We start from the raw sequence: 21,141 nt of genomic DNA, 5'->3' as shown, positions 1-21,141 counted from the left end.
AGTATTTGCAGTCCTGTTCATTCCATTATAAATTCAAGATTATAAGTCCCAGAAAACAAACATTGGCTTGTTGAGCTCCTACTGCATAGACCTGGGAAACTTAAAAGATATGAAGTTAGGGAGTCTGGGCCCGAGTTAGAGTTTAGCAGGTAGGTACTCTATCACAAACGTGATGGATATCCAGTCCACCTTATGAAAAGAGCATTATATCCTACTGCACCTGTTTCTAAGAGAGACAGAGGGCCTGATTTATAGTTTGGTGGACTGGTTCTCCATCTGATGGGATAAGATATAATGCACTAGCTATAAAACTGGTCACATTTGTGATGGAGTGACCATCCGTCAAACTCTAAATCAGGCCTTCTGCTTCAGAAATAGTTGGGCAGAGGTGGTATTTATCTTTACCCAGTGTTGAGCAGATGAGAGGGGACAGAAAAGGATACCGTTTGGTGACAATCATTCCAGAAAGGTCTATATAAAGGTGTGCTTGTTTTTATAAAAACAAACACTAATACTACTGATTCATAGGTCTCACAAAAAGTGCAAGTAGCTATTGAAAGGCGCTGGTAAGAGTTGAGTTTTGGGGTACACCCTGGAAGATTTGTACTGGAGGATCTGAGAAGGCAGCTTGCCGACCTGCAAGCATTTGCTTTTATGGAGTGAATATATGAGTTTGGATTTTGGATCCCAGGGGTTAGATGCTGTAGAACAAACAAGAAGGGAAAGAGGAAAAGGAGGGCAAAGTCACTTAAATCCACAAATCAAAGGAGGACCTCCACCACTCCTACCATAGAGATTTCCACAACACAGTAAGGTTGAAAGGAGTTGGTAATGGAATTGTTATCAAAGATGTTCTGAAGGACAGAAGTTGAGAAAAGATAAAGGCTTCCATATGGTTAGCTAGCAACAAGATCAAGGGGCCCCCAGAAGGATAAATATATTTTCTCATACTTATTCTAAAAAATTGGCAGCTCGGATTGTACTTAGCAATTCAAACAGCAGTTATGTTCAGTTATCCCTTTCCAAATGCAATAAAATGCATGATTGCGATCATGCTAATGGTGGACTGAACTCTGTAAAAGGGTAAAAGTGTTCACACTGTGATTGTTTATCAGAAATGGTGATTTTGATAGTTATTGAGAGCCCTCCCACCCACCTCCTCCCTCACTTTGGCTTTCAGGCAGGACTAGTGAAAAAAGGCAAACAGAAGGTCATTATAGAGGCAAAACTAATTTAAGCATGATGTTTTCGTTCTTCTCTAGGGGAACAATACATGCTCCTCTTTGCCAGGACCTGCTGCTCTCCCTGTGATCAATTCATCTCCCCCTCCTCCCAGTTCGAAGTACTCTCCTATAGGGTGACCCATAGACTTCTGGCGTCATGTTCTTTAGGATAGTCCCATCATGTACATACAGATTACATACATTGTGTCCCATCCATACAACATAACGGTCCTAAACACAGGTGATCTTTTACCTAGTAGCCTACTTCTGTCTCTTCGACAACCAGGCTCTCTGTATCCTATCTTAATCCTTGTACCTGACGTATATAAACATGTCCCCAGGTTCTGTAGATTTATTCTGTCGAAGGGTCACCACTTTTTTCATCCATAGCCAACAGCCAGCTGTGCATGAGTGTTTTTGTTTAAAAAAGGATTAGCAAAGCATTAGTGAATGTTTTAAAAAATATTGATTCTATAAAAACCCTGGAGTGTCAACTTTAGTATAAAAGACTCTCCCTTCCCCTTACAGACAGAGTGGGGAATTCCTTTCAGCCTGGACTGAGACTCTGCAGGCTGATCCTTCGATAAGCAGATACCTGACAAACCTTGCGGGGTGCCATCCTCGACACAGAGACAGGGTCCTTCATTCAGAACCATCAGGTGAGGGGTTAGCACTTCCCCAGGGGATTCTTGGCTCCATTAGGATTTACATACACATGATTCACCGACATATCTAGGCTAGGTACATTTGGGTAGACTACGCATCGTAAGAGTAGGCCAATGCTATTGTTTTATATAATGTGTTTTTTTAATCTTATAAGCACTATGGTAGAAATGTATCTACTTTTTACGATATTGGTACTAGCGATTACATTTGTCTGGTCCTGTCTTTTTTAATTGTCACAGCTAACATGTTTCACACTAGATTGACGCTTGACCAATAAATAATTATTGAAACCGTTCCAATCGTCATTCTATGTGTATTCTGAGAAAAGCCAGCACGAGTGACCGAGCGAAAGATACTGTATTGTTTCCACGATACCTGAGGAATCAGGGTTATCATGTTCAGTGGTTGCCAGAAACTAACTACACCGCTGTAGAATACAGTGGGTTGGTAGTGGCACCGTATAGCTAGCCGGTGTAATGGCTGACTCATCCTGTGGGGGTGTCCAGAGTCTGCCTGCACACCAAGAGCTCAGTTTAGGTCATCCAAAACGCGCAGGTCCTTGAGGGTCCTAAGAACTACACAACACTGGGTGTTTAGAACCTTGACAGCAGAACACACTCATACACACACACACACACACACATACTCCTCAAAGCTACGACTCACCATCAGGGTTTTATATTGTTCCTCTTCCCTGCATTTAGACTCCACAGCATATTCCATCTCTTTCTGCAGAGGACACAGCCAGTCCTGGAGCTTTGCCTGCAGACAACAAAGTGCAAAAGAGATGAATACAGATAAAACAAACTTTTTTACAAGAAATTATATTCACTACAAACCCAGACCCTCATGTTTCTTCCAGTAATACACTTCACATTTTATCACCTTATTCCACCATATTCAGATGTTAAGTACAGACCACCCATATGTCACACACAATCATATTTTAAGAACCAGCTGCATATTGGAAGTAGCAGTCATACACATCCAGTGGCATGCAAAACAAACCCTTATTGGGATGACCAACAACACATATGCAGAGTGTTAAGTACCAGCAACACTTACCCAAATTGTTTCTACCAACCGCAAATACCCAGTCTGGTCAATGCTCATTCCGTATTGTGTGAACCAATCTACTAATAAATAGTTCAGCTCCCAAAATATCACTAGATATGCAAAAAGTCGACGCAGTATTGGTAACCCTTTTCGCAAATCTAAACGCATATCCATAGTAACATACTTTAACAGTTAGAGATGGACATTACAAACCACAAACATTTTTTAAATGTTTTAACCTACAGCGATGGTTCTTACAAAAACGTTTTTTAAACAGTTAGTAACTTAGTTTGTGGAATGTTTTTATTTGGGGGGGAGGGGGGGGGTTAACTAAAAATAACTAGACACTGCATTGAAAACATTTTCGATGCTCGATGGGCAGCCATATGGTGTCATGAGCTGTGGCACTCTGCTCACCCACGGATATTATTTTGGAATACTGAATACAATAAAACCCTATAGTTGAATTTAAAGGGTTGACGTCGCATTGTGAGCCGACAAGGATAGTGCTGCTACAGAATCACCAGATTGCAGACTCTGCACTACACTAGACGTAGACATCCACTTGTCTTCTTATAGTCTCTGCTTTGCAGCATTCAGCTGCTGCTTATGCCATGCATTAAAATGCTTTAGCAGACCAGAAGTACCTAATGGGTATTTATTTCCAGTACCTCTTCTGAATTCATTGTGGCACAATTTGAACGTGACCATTTTTGCAGACATCTTATTTACTCTGTGTGAACTGGAGAAGAACTTCCATACAACTGATTCGGGAAAGCTCTTTGGCTGCTTTTCCTCTTCCTGAGGGTCTTCTGGGCACTCTCTAGTCTCCTCCTAATGCCATTCTGGAAGTTATTTTTGTTCTACTCCCCAAAAAGAGATAATCCTCCCAAAAATATCAAGTGTACAATATGTGAGCCAAATCCCTAATGTTGGAAATAGTTCTGGAACTATTTCAAATTGCAAGAACAGTCACACAAACCAATCAAACATGTTTGCACTGAGAGTCAAGGGTACCACTGTACCATTTTTAGATGCTGAGGCAGATATATTAATAAAAAACTACAAGATTTCTTAGTTATGTATACCTGTCAGCGAAACCCTAGCCTCAAACTTGAAAAGATGACCCATTCATAGTAAAGAAAACTTTTTTTTTACTTCTGGGTCCCACAGAATCGCTGTGGAACCCGGAAAAGAAAGTAATGGCCTTGCGCAGTGAGACAGCACTCTATAGGTCCACAAAAAAATAAAAATGAAAGCAGTCATCTGATTTGCCACTGAAGGTAACCTGCTAAAAAAATAAGCTATTAAGCTGCGCAAAAAAAGCCTAAATCAATTTTCTGAATACTATTAGCAGATTTGTGTTATGCAGAGGAATACTGTTGTGAAAACTATCCAAGTCCATCATGGCCTCAGGAAAAGCTTCACACCAGCAGCCACCTACCACATCATCTGCTGGCCCTTCTACACCTGGGACATCACAGGATGACAAACATCATTGTGCTGCCATCTACATCTGTAACACCACACACTAGGCCCGAATCAGTGGTGTGGCAGTTCTTTTCATATTCACCTGGGCATCACATGGATTCAAAGAGGTTCCGTACACCTTGTGCTCCACAGGGGGGAAACCTGGCCAGTACTCCATAGGTACAGGTTGGAATGTGGAAGCACCGGCAGGCTACGCATCCCAACCACATAGCTCCTATGGAGCTGTGAAGAACACAGTAGGAAGCAGAAGGAGATGAAACTGCACCAGGAAAACAGTGTTAGCAGGAAGAACAATATACAGTATTTTGCCATGTACTGAATACGCTGTCTCAAGGTTGTAGTTTTTGGCAAAACAAATATAATAATTTTTGTGCCAGCCAAGCAGGACAATCTCAATAAAGAGCACAAAGACATGTAAAAAGAATCATAAGAAATGAATATATTTATATATATATTTAAAAATAATTAAACATTTACAAAAATTCAGTTACCCACCTGAAGATGGGATTGCACATGCTGTATTTAGACTATGATAAAAAAGCAGAAATTCACACAAAAAAAGAAAGATTCAAGTGATGTTACAGTGAAGTATGGTAATATGATCTTAACCTACTTAAAAAAAGAAATTCACTGAGTGAAACAAAACGTTATAGTTCGCTGACTGAAAAACCACTGAAATGTGTCAGTTATAGCGTGGTCAACTAACTATAACCTGCCCCCCACATGGCTTAGGACCTCACATATTACATCATTCATGACGTGGTAAATGATATCATTGATGACAGTACTGACATTGTTGACACCACTGGCGAAATCACACAATTATTGTGAGAGCATGCTATAGGTGTTGTGGGCTGCAGGTAATTCAACAAGCTACACCTGTACCGAATATTCTATCACCAATCAAGTGATAATGGGCATAACCTCTTGCAGTATGCAAGACACATAGCATATCTCTGCACTCACCCACAATTGGTGGATGTCATCATGTTTTCACTGGTATTTACCGACCCAACCAACAAAACACCTCTATACGCTTAATTGGGGTCACCCACTTTATTAAACTTAAATACCCTATAATACAGTGTTTGCTCTCTATTCACCTTGAATGGATCGCATGCTTAAAAATTGAACATGACCCGCAATTTGGAGACAAGCGTTGTCAGGGCCTAAGGACAACCCTCCATAGTTTGACAAATACACTACACACATTCCTGAGACGACCAGTACGGCACACAACCACACTGTGAGTTAACCGTTATCTAGGTGGGTCATCATTATATTCTATACAAGTGTTTCCCAAACTGTGGGTCGGGTCGCAAGCTAATTTTTGTGGGTGTGAAAGTCAGTGCAATAAGGAAAGATCACTTTTAACTCTGTTTAACTTGTCACATTTGCCGTTCAAAGTCAGGGGTCAAATGTCAGGCTGCTTTATTCTTTTACCATGGGACTGGTGTTTACTTTTCCTTCTCGGACTGCAAAGTGAGGGGCATTTTAAAGTGAATTATGTGACAATGTAGGATGTTGGTTTTTGCAATACACAAAATAATGTAAATACCTGTAAATAAACTGGATACATCCAGTAGTTAGGAATGCAAAAATAAGTCGCCTTTTTGGAATTTTGATGTGTGCTGGAAACAGATTATAATAGGATCAAAACAAACCAAGACACTTAGTTGGTGATGCAGAAATTATAAATATTCACACAAACCCGATTTCTACACATTATCATTTGTGTGCTATATAGTTTAGTCAGTAAACCTGTATGTCTGCACATTCCGTTGCCATTTCAATGGAACCTATCACCGTATAACAACCCCTTAATGTGGGAACGTGCCCACACATCCACTTGTGGATAATCGATTGTGAACAGGATCTTTGGTTTTTCTAGCAGATATTTTCACAATAGGCTTTGGTCTTCAGGCGCAACCTACTTGGAAACATGCGTATGCAACCCACACCAGATGTGATAATCTTTACCTTGTTTAACATGTAATACGGATTGCACCTGAAACCTTGCTGATAGGTAAACTGCACACCATATAACTTTAACTGCAGGCCCTCAGCAATTTCCATTCTATGCAACCACTTATACACACAAAAATGATATGCTGTAAATGACAATATAGCAATATCATGAATGATGCACTAAGCATTACACATACACACTATAAGTAGATAGTGCCCTTCATGTAGGCATACAATCAGGCCTTACATGTATACATTACCAAGAAAGTCTTGTCATACACAAAAACTCTTTGTTCTAGTCTTGGACAATCCTACCCACACAGGGTGGATCTGAACATGTGCACATGTACAATAGCACTCTGAGGCCTATCAGTCACTTCAATGTGGAGATATTTGAGGTGGACACAGTCATTATATCCCTGTCACATGCAGAGCAACTGCGAGGCGTAAGTTGGAAAATAATCCTGTCCTCTGGATATCCTACTTCAGAGGCCCACTTCCACCATCCTTTGCTGAGACTTGTCAGCCTTTCCAGGGAGGCATGATTTGTTTTGAGTGTAAGGCAACCTCAAAACCTCCTTTAAATGATGGCAAGTAGACGTTCATCATCTCTGGACCAAGGGTGATCACGTTAAATTCTTTTCAGTGCTAATCCAAGATCAACCGGGCTCCAGCTACTCCAAAAATCAGCTGTTTAGGATGCAGGCACATGTTTGAGATCTAGAAAACGGGTATTAGTGATGCCGACATAGGGTTGGCTCAGGAAAACAGGTTTTCAGGATTGAGTCACAGGAATGAACTCCAAAAAACAACTTTGTGATCCAGCAACCAAACATTCAGATTGAGGGCAAAGTATGCTCAAAACTCCAGTTATTCACATTGTGGAAACCGTTTGGTCCCCCTGAAGATCAAGTATTCAGGATGCAGGCACAGGTTTCAGCACCAGAGAGCAGTAATATCGGATGCAGGCACAGTTTTGACGTGAAGGCAAGATACATCAGGGAACAGAAACAACCTTGCCGCAGGGTTTTGTCAGATGATTTCTTGCCCTACACCTAGAACCTCCTCCCCAAACATGTAAGAGACAGCAAGACTGTGCCGCGAACTATTTGACGGTTCTCTAGTGCAACCCTGCTACAACTAAATCCTGCACAAGAGAACAGGCGGAGCATGAGAGCACACACCCTCTACATGCAACAGAAAAGAGGCAGCAAGAGCAATAGAGCAGGCGCCAGCAACTTAGAGGCCTGTGTTAAAAAGCAGACAGCCAGAACGAGAAACCATGGACCACTCAATACAGCATGACCAGAAATACCACAGCAAGAGAGCAGCCACCGGCCTCATAAAGGACTGTGGAAAAAAAACAGGTATAAGAGTACAAACATCAACTCCAAATCTGGGCTGTTGGTGGAAAGTATGCGATAGAGTTGCATGCAGGTGATAGAGCGCGCGGGTCACCCGACCAATAATTTCGCCACTTCTGGCTTCGGGCCCATATATTTCAAATCACCATATACATTGATCAGATGACCTCACGCTCTGCTATCAGATATTTGTGAGTTCTTTTCGTTGTTTTTCAGCGTACCCGACTTACCATCCACCGACACGGGTACCTATGACCACAATGGATCAGGGAGCTAGCTGTAAAAGGAAAGGCAGCAAAATACAAACCCAACAAAATAATATTCAATACCTTTTGTAAAATGACCACGGACAACTGGAAGTTTTAAAGTCTTTATCTATTTTAGTAAAATTCTGAGAGTATCAAATTCACAGTAATTAAGCAATCAATAATCAGAATAACAGAAAGTACATAGCTGAATAGCAAATAAGTCAGTGCAACCATTTATAAACTAATGGAACCAGGACACACTTAAATGAAGGATCAGGAATTAGAACGTTTAAGATGAATCACTAAAGATGGGATAGGCTTCGATTAGGATCTATAGGGGAGTCTATGGAGTGAGACACGCTATGCTTTAAGGCAAAAGTTCTTTAGACAATTTAAGTAAGGAGGTTCTAGACCATATGAGGAAATGACAAACTGCAATGCAAAATATAATTTCTAACAGGTAGGGTAACATAAGAACACGTTACGAAACAAATGCAAATGACTTTATGATTCAATGGTTGCGGAAAGGCATGGAAAATAAACATATGCAAAGGTATGTCTTTATTAAAGCAAAAGACAGAAATATAGGAAGGTGCAAGGTTTCAGAGCTTTTCAGAGTGATATTTACCTAGACTGGTGTGGAAACCAAACCCTGACCACGGGTCAGTTAAGGACAGGAAACCCTCAAGGAAGGATACCCCTCAATGGACAGCAGGTGCAGAAGGGACACCCAGGACAGGACAGGAAACCCTCAAATTAGGAATCAGGACAGGACCTCTCGGACAGGACCCTCAGGACAGGACCAGCACCCGCAGTTCAGAAGCAACGCCTGCGCTCCACCCTCTCTGCAGCTATCGATCAAGACCCCGATTGGGTCAGCGAACTCCCAGCAAAGTGCTCCGCCAGCACTTTAAGGTTTAGTAAAACCTTAGTCTATGGTCAAATTTCGGACAGAGTGCTCCGCAGTACTCTGTATCTTCAGTCACCTATTGAGTGCGTTGGGTCAGTGACAGGTCAGCTAAACCAGACAAGTCGGACAATTTCCCTAGGTGAACCCAGGGTAGTTATACTGTTTTGGGACGGTGTACCACCCCCCAATGTTGCAAAGTGTCAGAATCCCTCAATTTGGATTGGTCCTAAGGTAGGCTTTGGGTAACACACCAATCAGAATAGACTATTTGGAGGCCTAATTTACATCTCTGGGTACCGCCTAGCGAGATTGGGGTTCCCATGAGAAAGACCAGTGGAATACAATGAAGAGAATACATTTTAGTAACAATTGAGCATAATCATGATGCTTCTGCTGGGTGAGGTGTTCCTTTCCCAGGGTGGCTCTGGCATCAACCTTCTTTGGCTTGAGTTCAATGCCATAGCAACTTCTGGCGAGTCTGCGCAGAAATACCCTCCAAGATGGACTCCCCAGCCCAGCACCCCTCCGAGTCGAGGATACATGAAAAGTAAGCGAAAACAAATTAATACATAGAAATGACGGTATGAAAAACACATCATTGGGTTTGTACTTTAAACTTATCATTATAAAAATATACTATGCAATTGAAATGTTAGCAACATAGACACGTTCACGAGAGCAATACCACGTTATTCACGAAAGCTGTGTATTACGCATGCGCACCCTTTCCCACCAAACTTATAACTACGTCAGGTCACGTGAGTGTGACTGACGCATGCGCACAAGAACTTTTCAAGCGGCGGCCATGTTTTAGAGACATGGATTAGTTATATTAGAAATACACGTACGCAAGCTTCCTCTACCTCATTCAAATATAAAAATAAAGATTAGTAAGACGTACAATTTATTAATTGATTACACACGGGCGAGGTTCATGACACGAGCAAGTCGCAATGCGATGCTTGCTCTATCAATCCCCTCTTTGATGATATTTACTATCATCACAAAAATAATGGAACCAGATGCCAACTTCTCACACCTTATACAACTCTATCTCTTCCAACAAGCGATTTAGCTTCTCTTTTTCATCTTTATTAGGGTGAGAATTTTTCACCCTTTTGTATATCTGATTATTAATTTCCTCTAATTCAAGCTCATCCACACTTCGTTTCACTCCTCTGGCATTCACTTGATGCTTTCCGGTGTGTTTACGACATTTGCAACAGACAAATATGAAAAATAGGATAAGACCTATAATTCCAATTGGCATCAGTACCTTGAACAATAAGCTTTTACCTAAGCTAGCAAACCAATGACCTACATTTGAGAGACCATCTACCAGTCTCTTCCAGGCACTGTCAACCTCGAGTGGTTTGAGTTCCCTTTCCAAATTAGTAATGTTTTTCACATATCTTTTGAGCTGCACACTTTTGTCCGGAATATAAGTGCAACAATGTTGCGCCTTCAACATCCGGCAGACTCCGCCCTCTTTTGCTAATAAGGTGTCAAGAGCAAGTCTGTTCTGCATAACCATTGATCTGATCGCAACCAGTTCGGTATTGACCAGCAGAAATCCATGAGCTGTGTCAGTAGACAACACATCCACTATAGTGGACAATTTGCAAATTCTGTGAGTGTTCAGATCCACTCCCACTCCAGGTATCAGTGCACTGAAAATACTACCCATTATTTCACCTACGCTTTCTCTTTTACTACGCACTAAGCCATTAGTATTTTCACTGCTTCCAGCAACTTTGTTCACATGGTATATTTTCGGGAAGACAATGCCAAAATAGCAGCTTCCATACCAGTGATCCGGCAATTTGAAATAAGCCTTGTCTCCACATATATAATATATTCCAGGAAACACAGGCTCTGACCCATTTTTGAAACCCCATCCTCCAATTACCTTGTAATTATGTTCACATTCACTGGAACCAATGAAAATGTTATTATAGTAGCTAGTCTTCTCGCGGTGAAGACATAGCTTTCCTTTCTTTTCAAAATCCAGCAACAGAGCAGGACCCGCCCCACCATTTGAGGTGCCTTCCATGTTCTCAGCCCATTTTGGTGTTTTCTGTCTTTCGTCATCTGCCTTTCTTTTTATTTTTATTCTCCTCTTCTCTGCCATGTTCAGGAACATCTTTTCCTGCTCACGCAAAGAACAGGTCAAGTTATCTCTGTGTGCGTCACCTATGTCTATATTACCTATAGTCAGAAAGTATTCGCCCATGTAGCGAGTAACGTCACTTTTAGTATGTACAGGATTCAAGTTCCCACGTATAGGAAGTTCAGAAAAGATCACGTCATTGTTTGAGTAATAGTACTGTAACGGTCCTCTTTTGTAAAATAAGCTTGCTAAAATGCTACAGGAAATTCCATATGTCAGGGGCAGGTGATGGTATGTCATGTTTAGGCAAAGGTGTTTCTTTAATGTCTGGGCGTGGCTTTGTGCTAAATTCTGTTAAATCAATGCAGTTATGCTCATCTTCCTCCCCATCTTCCATATCCATTGAGTTTGGAAGCAGAGTGGCGGGGTTCAGAATGTTGCACCTGACAATTGTTAGATTTGCAGCACCCACGAGAATCCTCTCGTATTTAGTCAGCCGACTAGGGGTGAGATACTGAGTTTTCGTTCTTGTTAGCAAAATTACCACTCCATGGGGAACATACACAGTTACAGGATGTCCCATGACAATGGATTCACTCTGCTCTAAACTTGTGCAAGTAGCAGCTACTGCTTTCAGACATCCTGGTAATCCAGCAGCCACTGGATCCAGGGTGGCAGAGAATTATGCCACTGGCCTTCTGGTTGTGCCATGTTCTTGGGTTAGGACTGACAACGCGCAATTATCGCGAGTGTCACAGAACAGGGCAAATTCCTTGGAATAGTCTGGCATTCCCAACGCAGGGGCTGTACACAGACAATCTCGCAATTTTGGGAAGGCTGTTAAGCTTTCATCATCCCATTCTACAATATCCGGTGTTCCTCTCTTGGTCATTTTTATCAAAGGCCTAGCTAGGACTGCAAATCCCACAATCCATTGCCTGCAGTATCCTATCACTCCAAGGAACATTCTGATTTCTTTCTGAGTACGGGGTAACTGCATCTTTTGAATTATTCTTACTCTTTCTGACGTTACTTTCCTGATGCCTTTCTCTATCTGGTGCCCCAGATATTTCACTGATTTTGCACAGAACTGTAATTTTTCAGGGGCCACTTTATGTCCCTTCTCACTCAGGTGATTTAGTAGGGCAATGGTGTCAATCACACAGTCCTTATGACTTTTAGACGCCACCAAGAGGTCGTCAATGTATTGCACCAAGACAGAATTTCCAGGTAAGACCAAAGTTTCCAAGCATTTTTTCAAGATCTGATTAAAGATAGACGGGCTCTCTGTGTACCCCTGGGGGACCCTGTTCCAGACATACACGTGACTGTTGAAGGCAAATGAGAAAAGAAATTTGCTGTCTGGATGCAAGGGAATGGAAAAGAATGCATGACATAGGTCTATCACAGTGAACCACTCAGCATCCCAGGGAATCTGGTACAGAATCACTGCTGGGTTCGGGACAATAGGGCAGCAAGGAACCACTATTTTGTTTACCTTTCTTAGGTCCTGCACTACTCTGTACTTGCCACTAGGCTTTTTGATGCCCATAATCGGTGAGTTGCATGGGCTACTCATTACTTCCTGTATGATGTTTCCTTCTAACAATTTCTGTATTTCCAGGGCAACACCTGCTCTCACTTCTGCATTCATTCTGTAGGGTTTAGTATTAGGGTATACTGCATTGTCCTTTATCGCTATCTGTATGGGGTCTACGTCTTTCATTAATCCTACATCTTTTCCGGTAAAGTCCCATACTTCTGGCTTCACTGTTTCTTGGAGTTCTTTGGGCAAATCCTGCATAGCCATTCGTTTAATTTCTGAGTCAGGTCTGATTAACATTAATTTATAAATGCCATCTTCATCTGGGGTCTGAATTTCAACACCCTTTGGTGTGCAAAAGATGGTACAGTTCATTTTGCACAGCAAATCACGTCCCAGTAAGTTCACTGGACTGGTGTCACAAACTACAAATCTATGCATTTCTTTAAAGTTTCCAATTGAGATCTCCATGGGCTCGGTAACAGGAGTACTAATCAATTGATTAGATACACCCACTACTTGGATGGCTTCTCCCGAGAGGGGTAGGTTTGGAACGTCCACTGTTCTCACAGTAGAACGGGTAGCGCCAGTGTCCAACAGAAAAGTGACATCATTTCCGTCAACCTTTCCTTCAATGTATGGTCCGGACTGGTCTACCGGCAAGGAGGCGCCAAGTACGCACTCCTCGTCCTCCCCTCTCAGGCCCCGTCAGTACTGGTCATCACAAAGGAAGGTATCATTTAGTAAATACTGCGAAGTTGCTGTATTTCTGTTCTCATTGCTTTCCCAGACTTCTACGTCATCACCCTGCGTGGATTTTCCCTTAAATACTTGCTTTGGTGCTCGGGGCAACTGAAGCGTTTTTACCTGTGGTTGGGTCTTTCTTGGTCTTTCTTTCTGCGTCTGTGGAGTTAAATCAGGTGTTTGGGAGTTATCATCGGGCAAATAGGGACACTCGTCTCGCCAGTGTCCAATTTCTCCGCACTGGTGGCAGGGAAATTTCTTCTTAGCCTCCTCCCTGCTCATTTTCGGCCGGGGCTTGCCTCCTCCCCCTCCCCCAGGACCTTTGTTCTCATTAGATTTAGCCATTTTACTCAATTGTTTTTCCTGCTGTTCTGCGAGCTTCACTTGAGCCCACATAACCTTCTCCTTGAGAGCCTTTTTCTTTTCCGCCATTTCGTCCTCACAGTACTTTGCGTACCGTAGGACCTCGTCCATCTTTTTAGTATGCCAACAGATTTTGTTATCTTTTATCCACTGACAAATTTCGGGTCTTAAACCATTTACAAACCTGTAAATAAAATGTGTCATATCCTTCATCTCGATGTTGTCTATACCGCTGTATGTTTTGAACACCTGCAACAGCCTTTCATAAAAGGAGTGCACTGTCTCGTCTCTTTCCTGTGTTGTTCTATCTATCTTGGTCCAATCAGTTTCCTTTGCTGGCACTTTTAGTTTCAAATGCTGTAGTACTTGTTCATATTTTTTCATCACTTCTTTCGATGGTTCCCCTGTGTTGCCATCTCTCGGGTATTCCTCACTAGGCCAAGCTATGGCTATTTTACACTCGGTCCACAGATCTACCGGGACCACAATGTCGAAAAACCCGTCCAGGTCTTTCCACAGGCATTTTTGCACCTTTATGAACCTTTCCACCTGCCTGTACCAGTCGACTGGCTTTTCGCGTAATTTGGGGAAATCGTTAGTAAAGGACACAATATCCTGTCTGGACCATGGAACGTGGACATATTTCCCACCTGGTACTTCGCGCATAGGGCATAACTGTTCTGGTTTTTCAGCTTCTTTTAGCAAGAATTCGGGAGTTGCCTGCCTAGACCTGGCCTCATCCTTTTTCTTGGCCCATCTGGCTTTCCACCTTTCTACATCTCCCCATTTCTCCAGTACTGTCAATAGTTCTTTGACCTGTGCTTTCTTCCCTGAAATATTCAAATTTTCCAAATCTTTGTCTGAGAAATCTGCCCTGTATGGTTTTCGCAGCGGTTTCGATCTTGAAATATCTATTCCCATGGTAGCAGCCGTGTCTGTCAGTTTTTCATGAAGTACTCTGGTACTTCGGGTGAGACTTTTGCAGATAAACAGCATTTCGTCTTCGGAGTAGGTATTTAATCTGTCTAATCCTATGTTTCCTGCCATTAATTCCTCTATTTCTATTCTCAGCTTGTAGAGATCTAAAGGTTTCGTTGGGGACGCTTGTCTTTCAAATTCTTGACTCCATCTTTCAATTTCTTCAGGAGTCACCACTGTGACACTTTTCGTACCTGAGGTCGATTCCATCTGAATTTCCCTCGCATTAAAAGTATTATGTCCTTTCGGTATCCTTTTTCCAGTCTTTCTAATGGGCAGATCTAGCAGCGAGACCTCCGACTCGCACTCACTGGTCTGGTCATCTACAATCAAGGGTTCTGGTCTGGTCGGTGCAATGACAGGAGTAATTACGGGAGGTTTCGGACTCCCTTGACGGTCCCCGTACAGCGGAACCACCGGTCCGATCGTTACTGGGATCGTTAAGGCTTCAGGACTTGCATTTAGCTGTGACATTTTCCGTATTATTTCAGCTCTCTGATTTCCCAGCGCTTCTCGCTCTTTCTCTTCTAATAACCTGTCCAAGGCGTTTCCATGTAACACCTGCGGGGTCAGAATGGGAGCATAACTCGGGGCAGTGGGATGAGTCTCACTCGGCCCTCCGCCATAGTTAGGCTTCTGAAACAAACTTCCTGTGCCTAGAATTCTCGGATCTTCCTCACTCTGGGGCTGTAATAACGGCATTCCTGAACCTACGGACCTCACCTCTCCTCCATAAGGGGGACGAGGGAAAAAATCTCCTTCACGTGAATATCCCGTTTCCCCCTGCCATGGGTCTCCTGGGGTAAATACTTCGGGCTTCTACGGGTCCTAGGTTTTCAGGATAAGGAGGAATCAGATAATCCCCTCCTACACTTGCGGACCTGACCTCTTCCCTTTGTAGGGGTCTCCGGGGAATATCTCCTGCACTCGAAGGTCGGTGCCCCTCATTATAAGGAGGCGGACTTCTCATGCACATGTCATCTAACAGTTCGTCATCTGATTCTCCCAGGGGCCCCCAATGTTTAGTCTTTTCTGTTCTTTCCCCCCCCCCGGGAGGATCTTCTGCTGGCATCATGGGAAACAGTCCCTCAACAATCATGCTCTGTCTCCATTGTTTCATCTTTTTATCTCGGGATTCCTGTCTCAGTTTTGGGTAATACTTTGTCAGCCCTTTGTCCATTCGGGGCTTCTCTCTTTGGAAAGCCTCAATCTCCCATTCCTCTAATGCCTCATACTGCGTTAATCTCGGTCTGGGATGTAACTCATTCATTCGGGTTCTTAAGTTAAATAAGATCCTACCATTAAAGGTACCTTCTAACGGAAAGGCCATTATTCCGTCGTTTTTTTTGTATTTTACCCAATTTTCTAACCACACACACGTATTGTACCCTCTGTCAAACATCATGAAAGAGGCGAGAGTATTTGGTGGTGGAATAACAATGCCCTCTCTAGTTTGAATCGGCTTGTCCTTTTTGAAGTAATTCTTTACCTTATTTACAAGGGACATTTTTCTCTTAGTTCCGTACATAATATCGTATCTATTAGCTTTCCACTGATCCCTTTCAAACCCTTGGTTTCTTGGATCGGGTCTAGTCTCTGGAGAATACGAGTGCCACATACGATTTCTACGCTTAACTTTGTTTACAAAATTACCTCCAATCAGAATGCGTCTTGCAATTCCGTGCGACCAATGAGGTGCACGAGTTCAAATATTTTCGGCCAATGGGTGCGCGGCCTTTTCGCGAGACAGTTCTCACGCTTCGGTGCTCACCCCTCCTTCACAATTCCAGCCCCGCTACCCGCCCGCTGTTTCTACCAATCCCAGCGCGGCACAGAGTGACGTCAGAGACGCTTCGCGACTGACTCCCTCCCTTCACAAGGTAACGAAAACTTTCTTTCTTTCTAAAGTGCTTAGTACTTGGTTATTTTACGACGAATACACATTCGCCACAGTGCTCAAGTGTCTAGACAGGAAAGAGTTGTTTTACTGCAAGTAAACTACTTCCATTTACTTTTCACACGCTGCGGGTAGATCTCTTCCGCCTACCCTTCACTCTAGCATCAGTGAACCTGTTACTTCCCTAGACCCATCCACTCTTTCCGGGATATATCCGAGTCTAAGGTTTCCCAGCGGACCCCTTTGCTTTCACTCAAGCTCCGATGAACCTGCTATTCTTCCGATGTGACCCTTACTAGGTTACGCCACTATTGGAATTTTGCCAATGAACCTCGTTACTAACATTTATTCACACACGTATTCAGGAAAAACCCTAGTTAGTGCTTCTGGTTTTCTACCTAACCTGCACCTAACTTTCCTTGAGCCTGCGACCTCAAGGCAATGGATTCTATTCACCACTTGCCTATTCAATTCCCCGGGGAGTTCTGACAACACTGAACAATACGTTTTACATACGCTTGGATTAATACATATAACAATATAAGAACAAGAATAACAATTTTAAAACAATTCATAAATTTCAAAAGCAACACATTTCAAGTGACTGATCAGATCTCCTGAAGTGCCTGCTCTTATAGCAGCGTCAATATACTAGCAGCTTCCGACTTAGCTAGACTAACTAGTCCTACCTAACTTTTAACTAGTCCCTAACCATACCTCTGCTACCAGAAAATACTGATAGAGCGCGCGGGTCACCCGACCAATAATTTCGCCACTTCTGGCTTCGGGCCCATATATTTCAAATCACCATATACATTGATCAGATGACCTCACGCTCTGCTATCAGATATTTGTGAGTTCCTTTCGTTGTTTTTCAGCGTACCTGACTTACCATCCACCGACACGGGTACCTATGACCACAATGGATCAGGGAGCTAGCTGTAAAAGGAAAGGCAGCAAAATACAAACCCAACAAAATAATATTCAATACCTTTTGTAAAATGACCACGGACAACTGGAAGTTTTAAAGTCTTTATCTATTTTAGTAAAATTCAGAGAGTATCAAATTCACAGTAATTAAGCAATCAATAATCAGAATAACAGAAAGTACATAGCTGAATAGCAAATAAGTCAGTGCAACCATTTATAAACTAATGGAACCAGGACACACTTAAATGAAGGATCAGGAATTAGAACGTTTAAGATGAATCACTAAAGATGGGATAGGCTTCGATTAGGATCTCTAGGGGAGTCTATGGAGTGAGACACGCTATGCTTTAAGGCAAAAGTTCTTTAGACAATTTAAGTAAGGAGGTTCTAGACCATATGAGGAAATGACAGACTGCAATGCAAAATATAATTTCTAACAGGTAGGGTAACATAAGAACACGTTACGAAACAAATGCAAATGACTTTATGATTCAATGGTTGCGGAAAGGCATGGAAAATAAACATATGCAAAGGTATGTCTTTATTAAAGCAAAAGACAGAAATATAGGAAGGTGCAAGGTTTCAGAGCTTTTCAGAGTGATATTTACCTAGACTGGTGTGGAAACCAAACCCTGACCACGGGTAAGTTAAGGACAGGAAACCCTCAAGGAAGGATACCCCTCAATGGACAGCAGGTGCAGAAGGGACACCCAGGACAGGACAGGAAACCCTCAAATTAGGAATCAGGACAGGACCTCTCGGACAGGACCCTCAGGACAGGACCAGCACCCGCAGTTCGGAAGCAACGCCTGCGCTCCACCCTCTCTGCAGCTATCGATCAAGACCCCGATTGGGTCAGCGAACTCCCAGCAAAGTGCTCCGCCAGTACTTTAAGGTTTAGTAAAACCTTAGTCTATGGTCAAATTTCGGACAGAGTGCTCCGCAGTACTCTGTATCTTCAGTCACCTATTGAGTGCGTTGGGTCAGTGACAGGTCAGCTAAACCAGACAAGTCGGACAATTTCCCTAGGTGAACCCAGGGTAGTTATACTGTTTTGGGACGGTGTACCACCCCCCAATGTTGCAAAGTGTCAGAATCCCTCAATTTGGATTGGTCCTAAGGTAGGCTTTGGGTAACACACCAATCAGAATAGACTATTTGGAGGCCTAATTTACATCTCTGGGTACCGCCTAGCGAGATTGGGGTTCCCATGAGAAAGACCAGTGGAATACAATGAAGAGAATACATTTTAGTAACAATTGAGCATAATCATGATGCTTCTGCTGGGTGAGGTGTTCCTTTCCCAGGGTGGCTCTGGCATCAACCTTCTTTGGCTTGAGTTCAATGCCATAGCAACTTCTGGCGAGTCTGCGCAGAAATACCCTCCAAGATGGACTCCCCAGCCCAGCACCCCTCCGAGTCGAGGATACATGAAAAGTAAGCGAAAACAAATTAATACATAGAAATGACGGTATGAAAAACACATCATTGGGTTTGTACTTTAAACTTATCATTATAAAAATATACTATGCAATTGAAATGTTAGCAACATAGACACGTTCACGAGAGCAATACCACGTTATTCACGAAAGCTGTGTATTACGCATGCGCACCCTTTCCCACCAAACTTATAACTACGTCAGGTCACGTGAGTGTGACTGACGCATGCGCACAAGAACTTTTCAAGCGGCGGCCATGTTTTAGAGACATGGATTAGTTATATTAGAAATACACGTACGCAAGCTTCCTCTACCTCATTCAAATATAAAAATAAAGATTAGTAAGACGTACAATTTATTAATTGATTACACACGGGCGAGGTTCATGACACGAGCAAGTCGCAATGCGATGCTTGCTCTATCACAGGTATTGTTCTACCCTGTCAATAGCAGTGCAAGCTTCATGACATATTAAGCATTAGGTATAAGCTTTTCTCATATGCACAATACCGTTCTTCTGATGTGAAGCAAATTTCTTAATTCTCACAGATAAGCACAGCTCATAATATTATTCCACAACTAGACACTGGCCCCTGTACACTCAAAGACACATGCATTGTAGTCTAAGACCATAGACAGTAACTTGAGAACTCAGAACACGCGCAGGCATTATGTCATTCGTGTACATCCTTCGCTGAAAAGTCCAGAATGTAACTCAAGATGCAGAACACTCACAGACATAACTTGTATTAGAACACTGGAATGTTGGGAGCACTATTGAAAATAATGGAGTGCTCTGGGCTTCTAATAGCTGGTAGACGCCCAGAGCTAAAACATTCCATTGTTGTCGTTCACGGCTGTTGCTATAAACAAAAGCCTCACAGAGTCTGAGATTTCAATCCCCTCGGACTCCGTAAGCCTTTTCTTTTATTTGTTATAACATTCTGCCCTCTCGTGGATGGTGAGGGCCTTCATAAAAACTAATATGTTTTCCTGAGACACACACAACATGAGCGTTATCAGTGTAGCTAGCTCCTATTGATTACTACAAACATTCCTTGGGGAAGTGAACTAGCTATCCTAGTTCCTCACTCTCCTTTGTGATTGACACTGTACCAGACAATTCCAGTGCTCCTCTGCAGGCTTTCCTGTGGGGTTACTGTGTGAGACCTTTGTCACAGGGCTGCCTATAATAGGTGTAGGAGAGTAGGGTCTGCAATCCTATGATCACCCAGATTTTTGCTTTTTGCTGCACTGGTTTACGACTTTTCCCTGGCTGTGGGCCTGCTAATCAGACCCACAGCCTAGCTGTTCTCTCTATCCAAATTGTACTCAGGTACTGAATTGGCACTGGGCCCTCTCCAAGTCCCTGTACCCAGGGCTGAGGTGCACCCAGAAGTCTCCCAGGGGCTGAAGCATGTATTGTGCCACCCCTGGATTGACTAACTAAAACTGACACAACTGGCTGCACGACAGCTGGGGCAAGGTGGTGTACTCACCCTTTGCTTTAGATATAGTATACCTATATCTAACCCTAAAATGGACACACAGATCTCCTATCAGTCACTCCTATGGCAGGCCTTAACAATCCTGAAGGCAGAGTGCTTGGAATCGTGTGAGATGGTGCTCTGGCATGAGCTGAGCCTGTCTGCGGCTTTCGGGATCCATCCCTTAGCCGTTTCCATGATATCGCATACCATATACTCTTAAGTGCATTATAATCCTCGCGGTTATGTGCCAACTCTGGTATCGCTTTATCAAAACATGTCGAGTAAGGTGTCATACGAATTGGAATACTAACCCCTCGCCAATTCTGGCGACGGGGTTAGCATTCCACCCTTCTAGAGGGACACGACATGCATGTAACCTATAACCCGGTTAAAAGTCAGACAGAGCCTTAGCATCCACAAAATGGATGCTGCCACCGAGACACAAGTCTGCCCTCCTGCTGCTGGGAGTCCTCCCAGAGCAGGAGATAAGGACAAAGGGTTTCCTGCCAGGGGCGGTGCCAGCACCGTCCCAGACAGGGTTTTGTGTATTGTAGGTAGGCAGGGCTTTAGAGGAAGGTGACTGCACGTGGCACCCCGGTGCTCACTGTGCATAGGCTGGCTGGAACCAGTTCCAGGGTCACTCCAGACCCTGTGCTGGGGAAAAGCCCGCCAAGGAAGTGGGTGTAACCACCCCCCTCCTAGTCCCACCCCTAGGGCAGGA

At 43.1% G+C, this 21,141-nt stretch overlaps 1 protein-coding gene across 1 annotated transcript in view; it reads right to left on the bottom strand.

Moving 5' to 3' along the window:
- LOC144773099 (E3 ubiquitin-protein ligase TRIM39-like) overlaps nt 1-21,141 on the bottom strand; it is a 120,731-nt gene that overhangs the window by 77,680 nt on the left and 21,910 nt on the right. Inside the window, exon 2 of the mRNA XM_078657919.1 lies at nt 2,556-2,651. Within this exon, the coding sequence (XP_078514045.1) occupies nt 2,556-2,651 (96 nt within the window). The remainder of the gene's footprint in view (nt 1-2,555; nt 2,652-21,141) is intronic.

This window comes from Lissotriton helveticus, chromosome 1_1, assembly GCF_964261635.1.
Source record: "Lissotriton helveticus chromosome 1_1, aLisHel1.1, whole genome shotgun sequence".
In the NCBI taxonomy this organism is placed as follows: Eukaryota; Metazoa; Chordata; class Amphibia; order Caudata; family Salamandridae; genus Lissotriton; species Lissotriton helveticus.
The sequence above is the reverse complement of the archived record's forward strand: the minus strand, read 5'-3'. Positions and strand labels throughout refer to the sequence as shown.